General features: G+C 43.8%; 1 protein-coding gene across 1 annotated transcript; it reads right to left on the bottom strand.

Annotated features, from left to right (window-relative positions):
• Positions 1–1360: 1360 nt before the first annotated feature.
• On the bottom strand, positions 1361–19415 carry AMD1 (adenosylmethionine decarboxylase 1). Its single transcript, XM_054630323.2, has 9 exons — positions 18865–19415; positions 8879–8965; positions 7491–7617; positions 6915–7017; positions 6058–6100; positions 5828–5972; positions 4734–4826; positions 4491–4646; positions 1361–3522 (listed from the first exon to the last, which is right to left on the bottom strand). The coding sequence occupies exons 1-9, from the start codon at positions 18993–18995 to the stop codon at positions 3382–3384; spliced, it is 1026 nt and encodes a 341-aa protein (XP_054486298.1). The 5' UTR covers positions 18996–19415; the 3' UTR covers positions 1361–3381.
• Between the last annotated feature and the right edge of the window lie 837 nt (positions 19416–20252).

Below are 20252 nucleotides of genomic sequence, written 5' to 3'. Positions count from 1 at the left end.
GGATGAGACACCACCAGCTCTGCAACCACAACCCTGAGCCCTGTGAACACCACTGGTGACCAGGCACGAGCTGGATGTGGCACACTCACCCCTTTCTCTGGGCCTGATGACCCTGCCTGTTTTTTCACCAGCAAACAGTGCAGCCAGTTTCTCCTGCATGTCGTGGCACAGCATCTAAGGATTTACTGAAGTCCAGATGGACACCATCCACCTTTCCCTCATCCACAGAGTGGATCAGCTTGCCATAGATGGAGAAGGCTGGTCAATCACAAGACAGGTCTTGTGAAAGACACAAACACATGCTGGCTGGGCCTGATTGTCCTGTATGTGCTGTGTGACAGTGCTCAGTATCATACAATCCATGACATTCCTGGGCAACAAGGTCAGGCTGCCAGATCCCCCTTGTGGCCCTTTTTGTAGGTGGACATCACATTTGCTACACTCCAGCCAACTGGGACCTTTTCAGTTAACCAGGGCAGCTGCTAAATAATTAAAAGTGGCTTGACAAGCTATTTCACCAGCTCCATCAGTACCCTTCAGAGGTAGATTACTGCTCATTTGTCATGGCTGACATTGTTAAAACAATCTCTTGATGCTGCAAATTGGAATTTATTATTCTTATAGAGTTCGTTGGGCTTTTAAAAAAAGTCTTAAGTACTTGAAATAACTACAAGTTACTACTTACTATCCAGAACCCCATGAGAGATATGTAACATCACAGATAAGGTTCTGGGTGACTAAATTTAAAGGTTTTAAACCTTCAATACCAACACAATACTTAGGTGACTTTGGGGGATATCAGCACTGCTGGAGCTTTGCAGGTATGAATTAACTGCAGCTGCTCTTCCTGTAGGACTTACCACATGAACTCAAGGAATTTTCAATCATGCTGGTTGCATCTGCTTAGCACTGACATTACTAGCCTTTGCTGGTCTAGGTTACTATCTAGATTAGATACCTGCCTACCTTACCTTAAGAATCTCACCTTGAACTCTCAAAGCCAGTCTAAGCTTAAGTACATAAATGCATGCTAGCTTGTTACTTAGAAGCAGTTGTCTTAATTCAGAGGGCTATTTAGAATATTTAATGCTCAAGAAAAATACATGTTAAACGTAGACAACAAATTTTGAGTTAATTTAGAGAAAGTTTTAGCTTTAAGAACAGCAGAACATTTTCATTTGGCTTCATTTCACATGCTGCCTCATTTTAAACTGCCAGTGTGTTGAGATGCACCCCCTACAGGAGCAGTGCAAATCAGGTCAGTAAGGTTTGTCAGAAACAAATTTGTTTCAGAATTGAACCATTTGGTACCATAAAGCACGAAGAGAGTGGAGGATAGAATTGCTGGATCATCACTACAAACAATTTAAGCGAACTTTTATTGAAGCGTTAAGTTGTGGTACAGATACTTTTAAATGATCAAAGTCTAACACCACAGAAATTATAAACACCATACTCCCCCCATCCTGATCACCCAGATAGTTCAATAACCCATTCAACAGCTTTCATTTTCATAGACGAGGCTTATGCTTCTTTTTCTAAGATGCATTCTCTTTCAATTTTACTTGAAAAGGGATCTTCAGTCTACTTAAAGGACCTCAAGCCAAAAAAAGTCAGAACAATTGGGACAATGCAAGAACAAAAAAACCCCCATTGAAATATTGGTCCTCAATATTAACACCAAAAAGCATTAGTGCCATTTACAGCATGTAATTGATAACACTGGTAAAGAACATCAATAATATGCTTTTAAAAAAAAAATCAAAACGTTCCAACCACTTGATTTCTAACCAAGCAGACTTTAGTTTAGAAGCACTGAAAAAGTGCTTCATTTATAAATACAGAAGGAACAAAAGAACCATTGCATCAAACCAGAAAGAGTCAAAACATTGCAAGGACAAGAGGGGAAAAATAATTTCAATTTTGTTGTTAACATGCTGGTCTCACAGCTGTTAAAATCCCAGTATTTGCAAACAAACATAGCTGAAAGTGTGCCAGCTTTTCAAAGCCTGCATTTTAGTCAATACTCATTAAAGTGACTTTGAATTACACACTTATTCATGCTCCATGAATAGCATTCTACTTCACTTCTGTCCAGGTGTCCCAGACAGTTCTTGTTCTATACCTTCACTTAATGCCCTCAAGTCACAGTAAGAGGAACCACCTTAGCAATTAGGAGGAAAAAACAGATGAAGTCACAACAGTCAAGTACAACATAAGTCACATGCACAACAATGTCACAGGACTGTCACAAGACAGAGGCATTAGCTTTGCTTGGAATAACAAAATGAAGTGACACTGGACCAGTTTAGAAGCACTCTTTACAGTCCAAAGTGGCAGGTCATGGGTTTTACTAAGAATAATCCAAACCAATCAACACACCCAGACTGGCAAATCCCACTCCTCCACCAGCCCTACCTGCCAGGGCTCAGGAGCACCAGCCTCCTGTTCTGACATAACAGGTGACTGGGACAGAAAATGCCCGCTGCCAATATCAACTTGCACTTTGCAAAGCTGTCACACAATGACACCAAAGCACTTGAAGCCTGGCTCAGGTCTTCCCCTGTCAACTCTTGGACCTTCATCAAGTTCTGCCATTGCGAAGCGGTGTGACAGCTCGGGGATGTGGACAGACAAATGGCCATTGAGGTGAGACAGTTTAGCCTGCACTAGTACCGATACCCACGTTACTAAAGGTGAAAGACCAATGCGTTAGCCCAGCTCTACAGGAGAGCTGAGCAAATTCCTAGAAGCTGCATCAGAGCATGGAAAATCAGTCTGATTTAAAAATAAATCAACCACCACCTGTAGTAGCAAAACAATTTGTAACTGTTTTAAGAAGTTTCTCCAAACATGAAAGTGTTAATTAAGAATCAGTTTCATTAGAAATCATAGAAGTTCATCAAAAACTGTTTTAGACTGAAATCACAACATAGATTTTAAAAAAAAAGGAGTGACAATTTAACAGAGAACTGTCCCCAGTGAGTAGGTTGAGGCTGAAGTCTAATGAGGACGAAAGCCTTGTCTGTGGGGAATTTTTGGTGATACTTGGAGAAAAACTATACTGTGTGTAATTCTACCTGAATCATTTTTACAAGTGTTGTAAAGTTTCAAACAGTAAGATTTTTCTACATGCACTTCAATTTCACAGCAAGAGTGGCATAGAGTACCTAAACACAGAAGAGAGCATTCATGCAAGATATCTAACTCCTTGATATAATAATGCATACAATTCAAAATGGTTATACTATGATTACACCTAGGGCTTTCCACAACTACAAGGTGGTGGGAGTGGAAAGCATGGCCCCCTGAATCATTAACTAGAAAGCAACCACCACCTTTTATATGGGATTTCTTTTTGCGCTTTTTCTTCATTCTTAATCAACTGTGCTGTTGCTGGCGATTTTTTGTAAAACTGGTAAAAACAAAATTATAATCACTGAACTGGGCAATCTGGTGATCAAGACGTTTAAACCCCTCAATCTTCTGGGCAGAGGAAAACACTGTGCGACATTTAGAGCTCTGGAAAACAAAAAAAAGGGGAAGTTACTTTTAAAGCTGTCATTTAGAGATGGATTAGCACACTGTATTTCATATGTGGTTCTTACTAACATGTTTTAAAACTCTCCCTGACAGTGGAGCAGAAAGTTTCATTCCCAAGCAGTGATTCCACTCCCAACATAGAGTTCTGCTGTCCCATGAACAGTTATGGGGTGTGGAGCACCTCTCCTATGCACACAGGCTGAGAGAATTGGGGTTGCTCAGCCTAGGGAAGAGAAGGCTCTGGGGAGACCTTACACCACCTTACAGTACCCTAAAGGGGGCTGCAAGAGAGCTGGAGAGGGACTTTTGCCAAAGCATGTAGTGGTAGAACAAGTGGCAACAGATTTAAACTGAAAGAGGGTGGGTTTAGATTAAATACTGGGGGGGGGGGGGGGGAAATCTTCATTGTGAGGGTGGTGAGACCTTGGAGCAGGTTGCCCAGAGAAGTTGTGGATGTCCCATCCCTGGCAGCACTCAAGGCAAGGCTGGATGGGGCTTTGAGCAACCTGGTCTAGTGGAAAGTGTCCCTGCCCATGGCATGGGGTTGGAACTAGATGATCTTTAAGGTCCCTTCCAACACAAATAATTTTGTGGTTCTATGATTAGCTGAGAGCAACACTATTAACAGCAGGTGTTCTACAACTGACAGCTGCAGGCAAATCCAGGAAAATGCCAAGGAAAGAAATTATGCCTATACAGAACTACATAGGAAGTTGTTAGAATTCTGGGACTAGGATGCTGAATCTTACTGTTTCTGAAGTTTGCTGAAGATCAGATTTAGTACATGCCATAGCAAGACTGAAGAGTATTTTTACTTTCTAAAGAAACTACCACTCAAATATAGAGGCAAACTAGAAACTGTTAATCTCCAGTAAAAATCTCTAGCCTTGCTTCATTTGTGTCTATATGTATTTCATCAGCTGATAAGCTTATGCAAGAAAACTCACCTGATTAACAAAGAGAGTTGTCACAAATTTTCCTGGCTTGAAAACCTCTACAACTTTTCTAATCAGGTCATCGTAAGAGGTCTGACTTATGTTTGTTTCAAAACTAACATAAGAAAACTCTGGTTCTGGAGTGATGTGAATAGTCCAGTAAGTTCCCTGAAAAAAAAAATAAGGTATTATTACCTTCAAATATTTATTTATTTTTATTTACCAATGCTAATTATTAATGAGTGCAAAACTTACATCCGATTTCATCCCGTTCATTGAATACCCACAAGGATTGAACATTGTAGCATCAATAACAGAACCTGGTATCAGGTCACGAATTCCACTCATCTGAAACAAAGTCAAACAAGTTTTTTTTAAGTTTATCAAGCATCCTTACACTTGTTTAGATTTACCTCAAAGGCAGAATGAACATCTATTTCGCAGAGAGGACACCAGAATTCTCCCAAAACCAGGTAAGTCTGATTACATGTACCACTGTAGATGAGCTTTGTTTGCATCCTGTCACAACAAGCTGCAGGCAAGGTATCACACTGCCTCTTACAGAGCCCAGCTCTATCCATCCAAGACAAGGAAACAGCTTAGAACTCCAAAACATATTTGCTTTTGCTGCTGAAATGGAAAACAGAGCTTCTCTTCAAGCACTATCCACAAAGTGAAGGCTGTTTACATTTACTCCAGAGTAAGGATATACTAGTTTATACCCTAGGAAGGAGTGCAATCCCAAGCATTGTGATTTACCACACAGTACCTGAGCTACAGCCAAATCTCAATAGCAAATACAGTGTGAGAAGCAAAGCCTAAGATGGAAAACAAGACGAAGTCAGTGTACTTGTCAGGAAAACTTGCTCATGTCACATGACATCCCCATCTGGGTAAAGGAGGCAAGCCCATCAAGTTATGCTTAGTCCCCAGATCTGCCCCTCCCCTCATCCAAATGGCTTCCTGATTTAACCCTGATTTTGATACCTACTTAACCTTTGCATTCTTATCTCCAGTCTAAGCCTTACTCCTCATAATCTACATCCTTGAAAGTTACTCAAATTGTGGTTTTATCCCTACTCCAACATTCCTCAGAGTAAAAGCTTCCCATCAGCCAAAGCACTGCATACTGCTGTTTTCACTAAAGAAAGGGCATTGAAAACATGAAGTTATATTCCCCAAAATACTCTTGGGTTAAATCCATTTTCCTCCCAAAGTATTAACCCAACACTTTTTACGACATCTCTCCTGCCACAAAATAAACCTTGTATTAAAAGGAAAGTGAATGAAGCATTTTGTTGCCCAATTTCCACCATTCCCCAAAATGCTCAGTTTTCAAGCAAACATACACGAGTGACATCATTTGCAGTAACACCATCTTTCATGTAGAACTGGTCCATAACTACTGGGTCAAGCTCACTCATCAGAATTTCCAGTGTCTGATCAGGCTGATTGGATATCCGACTCTCTGGGAAATCCAGGGTGTACAGGTACCTACATAAAGCACAAATCAAGTATGTAACACCTATTGACAGCACCGAATTCCACTGTAAAGACTTCAAACTCTTCACATACATACCAGCAATCAGAGTTCATACGCCCCATGCAATAAGCTGCTCCATCTAGACAAAACAAGAAGCCTCCAGTTAATTACCACAGCTGAACATTAATGCAAAATATTATATTTATTTCTTATTTACAGACAGGGGCCTTTCACAGAACCCCATGAAGTTCACTGATGCAGTCAGCAGCTGTACCAAATAACCAGGCATTTAACTTCAGGAACACCAAGTTAATAATCAGATAAGCAAGCTTCCTCAGAAGTGGGTCTGGACACCCCAGCTAAGAGGCTACTATCAGGAAATTGATATTACAGTTTAGCTATGCACAGAGAGAAACCCTGGTACTCTTAAAGCCTCTATTAGATGCATTTATGATTATAATTTATTTTCAAGTAACTCAGCTTCCATGTTCCTTCAAAAACCTGTCACTTTAAAATTTAAGATTCTTCTTGTAGTCCTAAATGGCATTAAATGTTGAAGTTCAGGTTTTAGCATAGTAACTTCTTCACATTTCACAACACTTCGCATATTTCACATAGTAATGTATAAAAAGCCCACCTTTTTCTTCAGTGTATTACTTACTTTAAATTATATCCTAGCTTTTTAATAGGGCTTTCAGAATTCTGCAGAGTGACTGGAAGTATGAAGATGACCCCAGTTTAGACTAGGTGTTAAATGTCAAGCTTAGTATAATTTAAATTTTGGTCTTGGCAAGCTAGTATCAGAAATCCAGAAAATAAATATTTACAGCTTTTGACTTTTATGCAAGAACTGCTGAATTCATTGCCTGGCAGCCTGTACCTATTGTACTGCTCATCACTTCTCATATAACATCAACCCTTCACCCAGTTCTGCTGAAGTTTCATTAACTTACTTGGGAAAATTTCATTAAGAAACTCTACTTCTTCCTGGAAATTCCTATGTGGGTACTCCTGGTGGGAAGGCTTCATGAAATTCTTACGTGAATAAAAGAAGCTCTGAAAAAATGAAGGTTCATTTTAGGTATTGAGTATTATCCATCCACCTTGAATTTAAGAATCTAGAAAAATGCAAACATTTATCATGAACTTTCACAGGACCTAAGTTTCCATTGTCAAAACACTGCTACCTGTATTCCCATTTCAGAAGCACAGGGTTATTCCTATCGGAATTTCTAAGCTTCAGGAGACAGCTTACTTACAAAGTTGTTTTCCACTAGACAGAGTGGGCACAGTTACTCTTAAGTAACTCAGCTCAGTGGCATTTGTTAGTTAGCACCCACTAAGAAACAAATAAAAGGGCAACTGCTGCAGCAGAGCAATCTTACATTACAGTCTTCCCATTATGGGAAGCATACATAAATGTCCAGATTCAGAATATTTAATAAAAATGTATATACATTAAACTAATACATTTGAAATAGCAGCAAAAAGCTTTTTGTGCACTCCAAGGAAGATTTCTGACACCTTACCTGAATTGAGTCAAACCCACTGTACTCCCTAGCAAGCTCCAACAGGGGAACCAGTGCTTGCAGTAAGAGGGTGGTACCACACGTCTTCAAAATGAAACGTCTCTTGGAGACAAACATGCTACTCTCACTGTAAAAGAGGTGTTAAGAAGATATTCAGTGCTCTACATAAAACAATCCAGGAAGGAGCTGTTAGGTCTTGGTCCTTACCCCAACCAAATGCATTAATCCAAGTGAACAGCATATGGCACAAACATACTTAGCAAATAGATCAAATCAATAGAATGCAGCTAACATTTGAGAACTGTTATGATTTACCAAAGCAAACACCTGCTCCAAGCATGATATTACAGAGCTGTCACACTACAGGAAAAGGCACACACATTAGACACCCTCAAACTACCTGAGAAATACAAACATGCTGTGAAGTGGGTACACAGGCACAGCTATATGATATGCCTCATAAGTAAGATACAGAAATGAACTATAAATAAACTAAGTCAGATACTTAACTACAGCCCAGCTGAACTGGAGATAGGCATTGATGCAACATCCAGGACATCTAAACATGCTTAACAAGTATCTTTTCATCAGGTAACTGAACAATAGGAGTAAAAATTAGCTCAAGTAACTCAGTTTGGAATGCTGTTTACAAATTCAAAATCAAGGTTAAATTTAATCCAGGATGCAGTGCAACTAGTTACTCTATCCAGAATTTTGTTTTAAATATATGAAGCTTGAAGAAACAAGACTTGAATACAGTTTCTTTGACTAGCTTGCTCTTAGCACAATCTTGCCCTCAAGGCAGTCTTTTAGAGTACATGAACTTCAGTATTTGTAATCTGAAGTAAACCAGAGAATGTCAAATGTGTCTGTAAAGTTCATGCACAAAAAGCAAGAAAGTATTTTGCAAGATGAAAAACACATGGCAAAGTAGTGTCCTTACAACTAACTGCAGCACACACAACAAAAATTCCAGGGTTCCAGGAAAGCTACAGTTTTACAGAGACCCTTATGTCAGCTGCAAGAGTTGTTCCACTTGATTGTATTTATGTGCAGTTAAGGCTGATCTACCAGTAAGGTTTTTTTTGCTCATCTATAAGTGACACCTATAGCCTATTCTGCTGAAGTAATACTGAAATTCTGTACTGGGGACACTTTACCCATGGACAAAATTAAGGGATGCCACCACAGCTCTGTCCATCCTTTTGGTTAAAGGAAAAGAGAAACACAACTATGAAGAGATTTGCACCTCTGAGCAGGAGATCCCTGCAAGTTGTAGCCATCAACCTGCCATTAACCCAAGATTGGATTCTCAGCCAAGTAAATCACATATGACAGCTTTCACTTTTTCCTCTCCTAGGGACTAAAAGAATGAGCCCATGCCTTACCTGAGTACATAAGCTTCCTGCTTGTCAGTTTTTGTCACACTTATGATCAAACAATGCACATTCTCCAGAAGTTTGTCCCACTCAATCCTGTGAAGAAATTACAGAAGAGCACAAACAAAAGGTTAAATAAACCAAAGCTTGCTGGAGCCCTGGGTAAAAAGCCCAAACAAGACCAGAGTCCTGAATAACTGGATCTGAGAGCACAAAATGGGAAGAGCTTTCATACAGGGACTGGCTCTCATAATACAGTAATACTCCATTCTTTGCTCTTGATGGCTCAGTAGTCCTAAAAATCTGTTACCATGATCTGCTGCATGTGGAACCTCAAGCTTCTAACCAGGTGAGTCAGGATAAATCCTGCATCCCACATGTTGGCAACTTAGGGCATGCTTTAGGTTGAACCTCTAAGCACTGCAACCACAGTAGTCATTGGCAACTACTACAGTAATAAATCAGTAAGTTATCAATAAGATGCTTTAATTGACCAGTTTAGAGTCAAGTTCATAATTTCACTGAAAAGCTAAAACCAAATATATTTTAATGGCCTGAATTCAATGAAACCAGGATCACAGAATTCCTTCATACAGTGCAAATTGTAGCTATGGTACTAGAATTCAGTATGGTGGTAGAAGTTTAGTATTTCAATTCTTTACTTATATTATTCATTCTACAAAGAGTCTGAAAAAAAAATAAACAAAAACCAAGGGTTCAAGTTAAGCCAAAAGGCTTTTAAGTACGCAAGAGAAATGATGGGCTTGCAAAAAAACTACTTTGGTTGTCACTTCAGTCTTGTGTCTACACCAGACTAGTAGAATTCAGTGTAGTCAATTTTGCTATAAATAAGACAGGAACAGATACAGCTTCCTGATGTCACAAAACTACAAGACTGCCAGCTGTCCTACTTCTCCCTGCCCACAGCATATTCCACCTGCAGGTTTGTGCTGGCTCTCATCCTCAGAGAAGTCACGATCCAAGAGATTTACTAACCCAGCATAAAACTAAGCTGCTCATCAGCAGAGCTGGAATAACTGCAGGACCTACGAGCACAAAAAATTGCCAATTTTTCATCACCAAGCAAGTTCAGCTTGCCCATATAAAACTGTCAGCCTAATCCTTCTTCAGGAGGCAGACCTCTCACCCTTTACTGACACTGCAAAAGCCCTGTCTGTGGCTGTATGCCAGGACAGAGCACACACTGTTAATTCCATCAACACACTTTCTCCTGCAGCCACTAGTCTTTCCCCTTAGAAAACGGGTCAGTTCATGAAATTGAAGTTTTAGATTCTGTTACATGTATAATTAAATCATCCACATATTCTTTAGCCTTTCTGAACAGTCATCAAATAAATGCCTTAACTTCTCCCTCAATTAATTAATTCATTCAGGAGAATGCCTTTTGAAACTGAATTCTGTACCTTTAATAATACCTGAGGACTTTCCCATTTAAAGTACACCAGAATAGTAATATTCATATATATGATTCAACCAGAATATACATTAAGAAAATCCCATCCATTTATGAAAATCCTATCCATTTAAAAAACACTCATAATCAATGCACATCTGATTAATTTAGAAATTCTGTGATATAACCAGATACTTAAAATCAAAGTGAGGTTTACCCCAGTTAGTGACCCTTGATGAAATGCTTTTCTGCAAACACAGACACGACAGCACAGACACTCAAATCTCCATGTCAAATTAAAAAGGTTATTTTGAGTGCTCAGCTCAAGTCCCACACATTTACTCAGCTCTATACTTATGTCATTGACTGGAGTTTGCTGTGTTCCTTAAACTCAAGTGTACATGAAAATGCAAGTGGCTGCTCACCTTAAAAAGGCTGGTAAATGCAAAGAATGAAATAGATACAATATAAACTATTTCTAAATGCTCCTAGAGAAATTATACGATTTTGCTACTAAAAGTACCAAAGGAGTTAGTTTTCTCTGGCTACAGCACACCAGCCTAAGTTTGCCAGCCACTCTTCCTGTAAATTGAGCTAGGTAAAGTATTAGATTGTTCAAACCATTCCAGCATCCCTACCAACATCTTATCTGCCATTAAATAAACACCCAGAGTCTGACATTGCATTTGGGAAAGGTGAGGAAGAGTTCCCTGATGCTGAGCTGTACTAACCCCATTTGTACATTACTACAAATCTGATTTTGTACTTGTCCAAGCATTAATGGGCATGTAGCTATCTTAGGCTTTGCAAGAGCACACGTCTCAGCTTTCACAAGCTTCTTACCTGGTCAGACAGTCAAAACCTCAGCCTCAGGCAGGCAAGTGACACTTTTTGTTTAAGCACCACTGCAGTGCAGCTCTGTGCAGGCACTTCACGGAAATGTCCATGCTCCAGACACACATTAGCAGAGGAAGATGTAACAAGTTTGGTAGTTCAGTGAGGGGTCAGTATAGCACCAACAGTGCTACACTACTGTGTGTGAAGTGCAAAGCCCACGATGCAAAGGAAGCCCTGTTATGCTTGTTGGTACTATAGCTGGTATTTAGGTACCATGGCTGAAATCTGCAGTTGCACAAGACCTTTGCACACCACAGCTTTGCTGAAGTCCTCACTATGGTACTACAGAAACCATGGCTAAGCATACACTAAATGTTGTGTTCAGCCTTTACAGAAATTAAGGGCCAGGTCATAATTTGATCTGCCTGGAGCAGCACTAAGGAAAAACTCAACAACTTTAGAAAGAAACAGGATGCTAGGCTTGCTCTAGAAGCATACAGAGACTAACAAAGGGTTGCAGCACCCAGGATGAGACTTGGCCACATTAGGGAGAAATTCTGCAGGGATACTGGCCTGTATCTGTCTGCATTTTAAAGCTAAGTACAGAAAACTAAAGAAAGGCTGGATTTGATCCCACAATCTATTTAAACAAGATGACCTTAGTGTTTGGCATGTTCTATTGTTTAAAGCACAGCTAAGGAAGAACATCTGGGACTACTTTGTCCCAAGTGGATTAAGTTCACTACAAGTCTAACTGTTGCATTTCTTCCCCCCCTTTTTTTTTGTTCCATATAATTGTCAGTAGCTGAGACAAATGATATCTACCCACACTTGAATGAAGAAACAAAATCAACCTTAAAAGTAGTATTTCAGTGGTTATCACTACATCTATTGCAGCTATTCAATAATAAGTAAAAATCTGCTAAGTTCGTAATTTAAGTATTTGAGAACACTCTTAATTTCATAGCTGAGTTAAGTTTTAACTTGGAAGCAAAGCCTGCAACTGAAACAGGGTACCCAAGTAAGACTGATTCCCAATGAAGTGCCATCATGGACTTCTGCTCTTCAAAATTCCCCCTTCAATGATCAATGTGCAAGGCATTACTATCTCCTAATTTCCCACAGCCAGACATCAGAACAATGCCAGTTGGAAACTGCTTTCCTATACTCAAGTGTCACTGGCAGCTCTTAGTGGAAGCAAGTTCTGCAGCAGACCTGCAGACACCAACTTGAGACTGACTTCTCACTCATGTGGGCTCATTGACCACTTCATTTCCAAAGATCCACTTTCCAAATTTTCAAATAACTGCTACTTATCCAGAGTCAAATTAGTTTCTTGAATGGGCAAGCACAATGCACCTTAAATAACTGCACCTTCTCAGAGAACAGCAAATGAAAATGGAATACATCTACTCAAGTGTGAAGAACTGCCCTTGCTTGAATGGTAAAAAGCTATTTGTTCTACACCTGACTAGCAGAACATCCCAAAAGGAAAAAAAAAAAAAGGAGGGGAGAAAAAAAAAAATCAAGCTTAACAATTTACTCCTATACCTGTGTTGTAATATTTAGTGCCTTATCAACAGACTTGTTACCAGAGTACAAATAACCATTCAAACTGCCAACCAGATATGTGTAGGGAAAAGCTATTATAAATGAGAAGTAGCTTAATTGTAGGAAGTATGCTTCATGAATAGTCAATAGTTCCTCTCAACCAAGTTCCAAAGCATCAAAATTGCTCCTTTATTTCAGAAGGAAGTTTTCCTTGACAGATAAAACCATGCTTTTGCACGCAAGTTATTGGCCTCTTCTGAGCCTTTACCTTCAGGGGCAAAACACATTCTTTAACAGAAGTCAAGCACAGCAGGCACCATACTGCTGTTTCAGGCCAACTGGGAATGTGCTAACAGCAATTTGAAGAGATTAAGAACTACATCAAGAACTTGTTCCTATCAGCAACCAACAGTCTCCTCAAGCACACCACCCGCCACTTCCACATCAGGAACTTGCTAAGGCAGCCAGACAGCACTGTGAAGAAAAGCTGTATTGCAGTAGGGCAGGAATTCTCAGGAAATAAATCATATGGAACTCCTAAAGACAGCTTAAGCTATATGCATATTCTTGCATAGCTTTTCATTAGAATAGAACAGCTGACAATTCTATAGTACCATAAGCTTTTTAATCTTGACTATGTAAGACTTTGTTTTAATGTCAAGCATTCAACTGCAGAACAATCTTCTACCCCTTCCTGTTACCTACTAAGTTTTTTAGGAGCCACATAGGTATCAGTTACCTCATTAGCAGGCTACAGTTAAATAGGCAAATTCCTACCAATACTACGATCCAGACAGCCTAAAACTGTGTCTAAACTGCCGAGACAGAGGAGATACAGCCAAGACACACGAAGTTGGCCAAACATCAGTGTCAGCAGAGCTGGAACATTGCTTTCAAGCATCCCAAAACAAGCAGCAACAGTACAAACCATACAAAAGTCACAAGCATTTTAAAGCACCTCTCAGCAGCTTGTGTATTTCTCTGCACACAGCTGCATGTGAATTACTACCTCTTAGAAACAAAATTTAAAAATTGCTGTTTAAGATAGGTTACCTTGAACCACAGCCTGAGTTTAGGCTAAGGCCCTTGCAACATGATAAGTTTACAGAGGCAGTATCTGTGGGCTGCACAAAAGTGTCACACCCTCTATATGCTCTGAGCACAGATACACAGAGACTGTCCACATCTCCCTTATCCTAAACCTAAGAAGCCTTCCAGACACATGCATTTAACCTTGAGAGACAGGCACCTGGGTGGAAAATTGCATCCACATTGAAAGTGATTCTATGCAGCACTGCTCACAAAATCCTTCTTACCTTAGTCCCAAGCCAACTACTTAGAGCATCCCTCCCAAATGAAACCAAGGTATTTCAGCAATGGCACAAAGATGGCCACATCTGGGCTCTGAAGGCAGTATATTTCTCCTCTTGTGGGTCTTACACCACTATTGCAGTTACATGGGATGGGGACTCCATCCTTTACATCCAAAGACACTCAATGGGTATTCCCAAGTCTCCTATCCAAGGACATCTAAAGTGCTTGAGGAAGCATGAGCCCCAGGAGGCACAGCAGGACTTACAAGCAACATTCAGGGCAAATTTGAGTGTAATTTTCTCCAGAAGTAACACACTGTAAGGCAGCAAGTATCTACCAAAAGCCCCAAGTCTTCCCGTTGTCCTGGCTGAGCAAACAACCATTAGGAAAGCCCTTTAAGGAATACACCAATAGCTGCTTATTTATTTTCTACTGAGTCTCACTAAGGGCCCTTTGCCAGCCAGTGAGTACCCAAATGCTTCAGCACTTTAAGTGATAAGGTAGGAAAATGTCAGAAAGCCTTCAACATAAGTATTCACTTCCTGCAAGCAGTATCAGAATCAGTAGAAGTGAGAATAATGGGCTTGTTTCCATTGTGCAAAACCATTCTTTAATTACAATTTTCAGTTACAAGAAAACACTTTATCAGTAGTTTTGAACCAAAAAATCTAAAATCTAATTGATCAATATCCATCCTGATAAGGGGAAGACTGCACTCTTACATAAAGTTCTCCAGATAAACTTGCACCACCCATTGAAAAAGCTCCACAAGTACACGGGGACAGAAGCTCTTGTCTTAGCACAGCTCTGTCTTCTTTCCAGAGTCCCTCCAGGTTTGTTCCAAAGCACTGCAGGAGCAGAGCAGGACTCATGGCCCAGCTTCCTTGTGCCTGCAGTGTCTGAGGAGGCAGGCAGGCAGCAGTGCCCAGCACTGGGGGAAGGGGCAGAGGTGCAGCACACTGCAGCAGTGAGCTGACTCAGGCTACAGGGTGCAGCACACAGCAAGGATTTACAGGGCTCCCAGCAAATCCTTGAGTGTCTCAGGGCTTGGGAGCTTTCCTGCAGCGCAGGATCAGAATGTCCTATCAGTGTCACCCCATACTGCTCATTGCTGCAGTTTTCTCCAGCTTGTGTCTCCACATAATATAGACAAATTAGAAGCAGATTAAAAGTCCTTAAATAAGCTCAATTTCAGAGTATTCCTCAGGGTTGAATGCTTGAGATATGAACTTTAACACTGGCATAATTTATTTATGGTTTCAAACTTCTGTACATTCAAGATCCTGATAGCCCTCGAGATGGTAAATGCATAGCTGCACACCATCTGAAGGAATAAACAGCTTATTTTACTGTGGGGAGAGTGAATGCACTACACAGTCACCATGGAAATCCAGGGCTTGCAGCAAGTTTTCAGCAAACCCTGTTTTCCATACATAGTTTAAGGCTATTTTTTTTAGGAAAAAAATCATGCTTTACAAAGCATAGTGAGAACAAGCAATAAAATTAAAGCAAATTATTTTGAGACCACAAAAACATTAACTTCATTTCACTACTGGATATAAGCAGGGTAGGCATACTGAGATGCTTGCCAGTAACTATTTCAACCACAAGACCTTTCTGCATAATTCATAAACAAGTGAGCAAAAACACCCCAAAACTTAACAACAAAGTAAAAGCTCAAGTTCCATACTTTTTAGCTGGGACCTTTATTGAAGGTATTAATTTGACAAAGATCTTTTCTGAAACACATTACACATAATCCAAACTTTTATCCAGAAAGTGGGTTTGCCCATAGGAAGGAAAAAATGTGGAAAAAAGTCTTAATTGCATCAGCTCAAGATATCCAGCAAAGACTTTAAAATATCTAATCCCTAACAAGCACACACAACATGGAAATTTTTAGCTTTGAACACCAGTTTAAGTCATTCAGTAGATGAATGGCTCACATTTCACTACTAAGCAGGTATTACAATACAAAGGGCAAGCTCAACTGGTTTGCAACTTGATTCTAATTTAGCTATTGTTCTACAGTTTCAGCTTTGATTTCAGATTCTGTTCAACATAAACTAGTCCATTCAATCATCTTTATAGAATTAGCATAGCGGGATAGATGCAAATGAAAGCCCTGAATACAATATATCATCTGTAACAGGTAATTTAATTCTGACAGTTTTCCAAAAGAAAATGTTTGTACAAGGTCATTTCATGCTAGGAACACTTTCAGACACGTCACAGCTTCCTACCAAAGAAAGCAAGCACCTTAGATTAACATGTTGTATTAAGAGCCAATTAACACAAAAGTCTTCAAAGCCTGCTGACAGCACTGACACTGTGTTAAAGACCACACGTTCAACAGTTAACAGTTTTTATCCACTCTATTAAAACTTTACAGCCTTATCTAAACCACACAAAGGAACTATCCCAGTACCTACACTGCAATTACATTAAATGCCCTGGGTTTAAAAGTTAAGTTTGCAGTTTTGCAAACAGGAGTCTCAGCTGACAAATGGAGCACCAGAGAGCACGAATGTGTCAGTGAGGAAAGCATTCGCAGAATGCCGTCTCTAAACTACATCTCCATATTAACACAAAGTCAAACGAGTACTTTTGGAATCTTTCACATTTTATGTCAAACACTACAGGACTCCTTCAGCATCTAAGTAGCTCACATCATCTGCAAGTATTTTAGCTAGGATTTTCCTTCCAGGATTGCCTGGACATCACCTATACAAGGTTTTAGCCCGTACCTGCTATGCCACTAAACCTCGAAGAGCTATAAAACCATATTTGATGATTTCCATGTTAAGTACATTATTCAGAAAGATCTAAGTAGCTTCACAAGTCAAAGTTACACATGCAAATTGCCCTCAGAGGTAAAAATACTCTGCAGTGCTTCTGGTACAACAGAAATGAAGCTTCCACTAGCCATGAGCATTCAGACATGCACACACATGGGCTATTCATTACTTTAAAAAAAAGGCAGTTATCTGCTCACTGCCAATTCAGATCTGTGAATAGCTAATTCTACCAATATATGCACATGGGAAATTTCCTGAGAAATACCAAAACAAAGGAAAAACAAATAGGATACATCGCTGAATAGAGATCATTAGCATATTCCAAACATTAAGTACACTATTACAAGCTCTCTTGCCCAAACTCTGACAAGAGACCATTGGGTAACAGTGATATGCACAAGCAGATCTGGATACACTAAGAGCCATATCCTCCAGCAACCACCCGAACCTGAAAAGCTGAACAGCTGACCGTACTGAAGGTGAACCACTCACATGAGTATAACCTTCAGATTTGCCCTGTTTGCTTAGGACAAGCCTACCTTTCCCAACTATGTCAGCTGATCCCACCTACATACCATTTTTATTGTCACCGCAATAAAAATGAACTCATCCATAGTTCTGCAGATTTCGCTTTGTACTTCAACCTTGCAGCTACCATTTTCTGACACCTCCAGAACAGTATATTTTGTGGATCTACAGCTGGACCCTCACAGTCAGAAGTCTAAATATTCCATAGAATCCTAGAACGGTCTGAATTGGAAGGGGCCTTAAAGATCACCTAGCTCCAGCGATTCTACGCTGTCCTCCTCCAAACCACAGTACGGGCAATGTGCAGTGCAGACGCCCGGTGCCCAGCGCGGCTCCCGAGCCGCCCGTGTGCCGGCAGGTGGCCATCGGCTCCTGCGCTAACAAAGGCGGCGCGGGCACATTCCCGGGCGGCGGGCGGGGAGCGCCGGGAGCCGGTGCCGAGCACGTGCGCCGGGAGCGGAGCGGGCTCCGGGCCTTCCTTCCCCCGCCGCGGGCGGCGCCGAGCGCGGCGCCAGCGCATTCCCCACATGCCCATTGGGTGACGGGCGCGGCCCGGCCCTCCGCGGCGCCCCGCTCCCATTGGCCTCGGCTCCTCAATGGGGGAGAGCGACGGCAGCGGCGGCGCGGCCCGGGAGCGCGGCCAGGACACTCACGTGTAAATCGCGGCTCCAGCCACACTTCTGCCGGGGGAGGAAGGGGCACTCCTTTCCCGGTGCCTCCCTCGCTCCGGTGCCCACCGCACCGCTGGGAGACACGGGAAGGGTCCCCGGGTACCGCCTGCTTCCCTCGGCGAGAGCCGCTCTATGGACCTGTCCGGCTACGCAGTGCCGGAGGTCGCCGCCACACCGGCCATGTGAGAGGGAACCATCGACCCTCTCCGCGACAGCCACAGGGAGCTCCCTTTCCAGCTTATATTACCGGGGAGGGAGATTCCTGAGCCCCCGCTGTTCGCAGTACAGCATAGCCAGGGATTTCCCAAGCCTTCTCATCCCGAAACTGGCCGTAGGAGCGGGACGAGCCGCCGCAGTGCGGTGGGCGCCGCTGCCGTGCCCCGGCCGCCAGCAGCACTGCGACACCGCGCCCGCTCCCCCCGCGGCATTCCCGGCCGGCGCTCCCGGCACACGCCCAGCCCCGCGCTGCGCTCCGCCGCCACCGCCACATGTTGCCAGCGGGAACCGCGCGGGGCTGCACGAGGTGGCGGCGCGGAATGGCTTCCGTCCCCGGCACCGCCACCTCCCGCCCACCGGGACGAGGGGAGCCTCCCTACCCGAGGGTCTCTAGAGGGCGGCGGAAGGTCATCCCCCGCGGGGAGATGCTGGGGCTGTCACCGGGAGAGCGGGAAGGCGGCCGGCAGCACGGGAGCCCAGCCCCCACCGACGGCCACCCCGGAACCTGCCTTCCCCCGGCGCGGCCGCCATCGCCCCCCCAAAGCGCCGCCACACCCGGGCCATTCAGGGACCCTCCCGCCCCGCCGGCCGCCCCCCACGGGCAGCGCTGCCGCCTTCACCGCCTCTCCCCGCTCCGACCCCACCCCGCGCCGGCCGTTCGCGGACCTGGGTATGGTGCGGAGGTCGCCGGACCCCTTGCTCTGGTGCGGCTCCTGCTGCGCGGGCTGCTGCCGGGCGAACCACACCTCCAACAGCTTCTCGGTCCCTTCGAAGAAGTGTGCACCGCTCTCCTTCATGGTGAGACAACTCGGCAACCAACAACCACAGAAATTAAACGACAACCAAACTGCCGCCCCCGGCCGCCACCGTTCGCTGCTGCTGCACGGGCCGCGCTGCTGCCGCCGCCGGGTCCCAGTCCGTCCCGGGCGGGTTTCACCTTCGGTGGGATTTGTGTAATGTTAATTAAAAAAAAAAAAAGGAATAAGTAGAAGAAGGAAGGATAATTTTTTTTTTTAAACGGGCGAAAACCACCCGGAGTGCGCGGCGGCGGATGCGGCGTGAGCGTGTGTGAGCGGGTTACAGTCCGAGCGGGGGTGCGGGCGGGCGATGCGGTTCGGTTCCTTGTAGTCCGTGTGTTCCCCAGTTACAGAGAAGAGCGTTGAGCGAGCGCTAGCTAATGTCGCCGGCCATACTGTGTAAGCGAGGGGCCAGTGCGCACGCAGCCGCCTTTATACCCCCGCAGGTAGCCGCATCACGCCGGGCCGCGCTGCACATTGGGCGGCCGCCGCTCCGGCCCGCCCTCCCCCGCTTCCCATAGGGTGGAGGCGACGCCCGTCAAGCCATATGCCGGTTCCTCCGGCCCCCCCCGCCGCAGCCCTCCCGCCCTCCCGCCGGCCCGCAGGGAGCGGGAGATGGAGCGCGGGCGGCGGCGGGCTGGGGCAGCGCTCGGGCCGCGCTCGGGCCGCGCTGTGGCGGCCGTACCGGGATCGGACCGCGCCGCCCCGAACGTGGGTGGGAAGCACGGGCTGTGGTCGGTAGAGAGCCGTGCCAGGGGAAGCAGGGCTGAACACGGCCTAGAGACGGCGGGGGAGCATCCCCCAAAACCGTTCGGCGCGTAGTGAGGGGCGAGCCCGAGAATTTGGGCTCTTCCGGGGCCGCGGCGGCAGCGCTGCGCCCGCACCCGGCGCTCTTTCCCTCTGCGTCCGCCGTAAGGCGTTTCCCTCGCTCCCAAGAGGAGCTCAGCCGAGCGTTCAGGCATAGTTCCCGCTCCCTTCGCCCCTTCCAGGAGCCCAGCGTGTGTGACCGAGAAATGGGGAGTCACTGGTACGTGGGTGTGTGGCACAAGGAGCGAGTGACCGGGCAGGGCATGTGCATCTGTCGGCGCACACTGGAGGGACCGCGGATCTGTGTGCGCGGGTCATTTACCTGACAACCTGCGACTCCTTTTTCTAATATTTAGAAGAAGTCATTGAAAACCACATTGATCTATGGTCGCCTAAAGCATTTTTAGCGGTACTATAACACATTATAAACTCAGTGTTGAAATGCTCCGT

This window comes from Agelaius phoeniceus, chromosome 3 (genome assembly GCF_051311805.1).
Source record: "Agelaius phoeniceus isolate bAgePho1 chromosome 3, bAgePho1.hap1, whole genome shotgun sequence".
Taxonomy (NCBI): domain Eukaryota; kingdom Metazoa; phylum Chordata; class Aves; order Passeriformes; family Icteridae; genus Agelaius; species Agelaius phoeniceus.
This window is presented reverse-complemented; position numbering and strand designations above follow the sequence as displayed.

Excerpts from the sequence above, each read along its gene's own strand:
- AMD1 (XM_054630323.2), bottom strand. The coding sequence starts at position 18,995 with ATGAAGGAGAGCGGTGCACACTTCTTCGAAGGGACCGAGAAGCTGTTG. Across the intron at positions 7,618-8,878 it reads CAGGAAGCTTATGTACTCAG|TGAGAGTAGCATGTTTGTCT; the intron begins GTAAGGCATGGG and ends CCTCTTTTACAG. Across the intron at positions 5,973-6,057 it reads CGTATGAACTCTGATTGCTG|GTACCTGTACACCCTGGATT; the intron begins GTATGTATGTGA and ends TGCTTTATGTAG.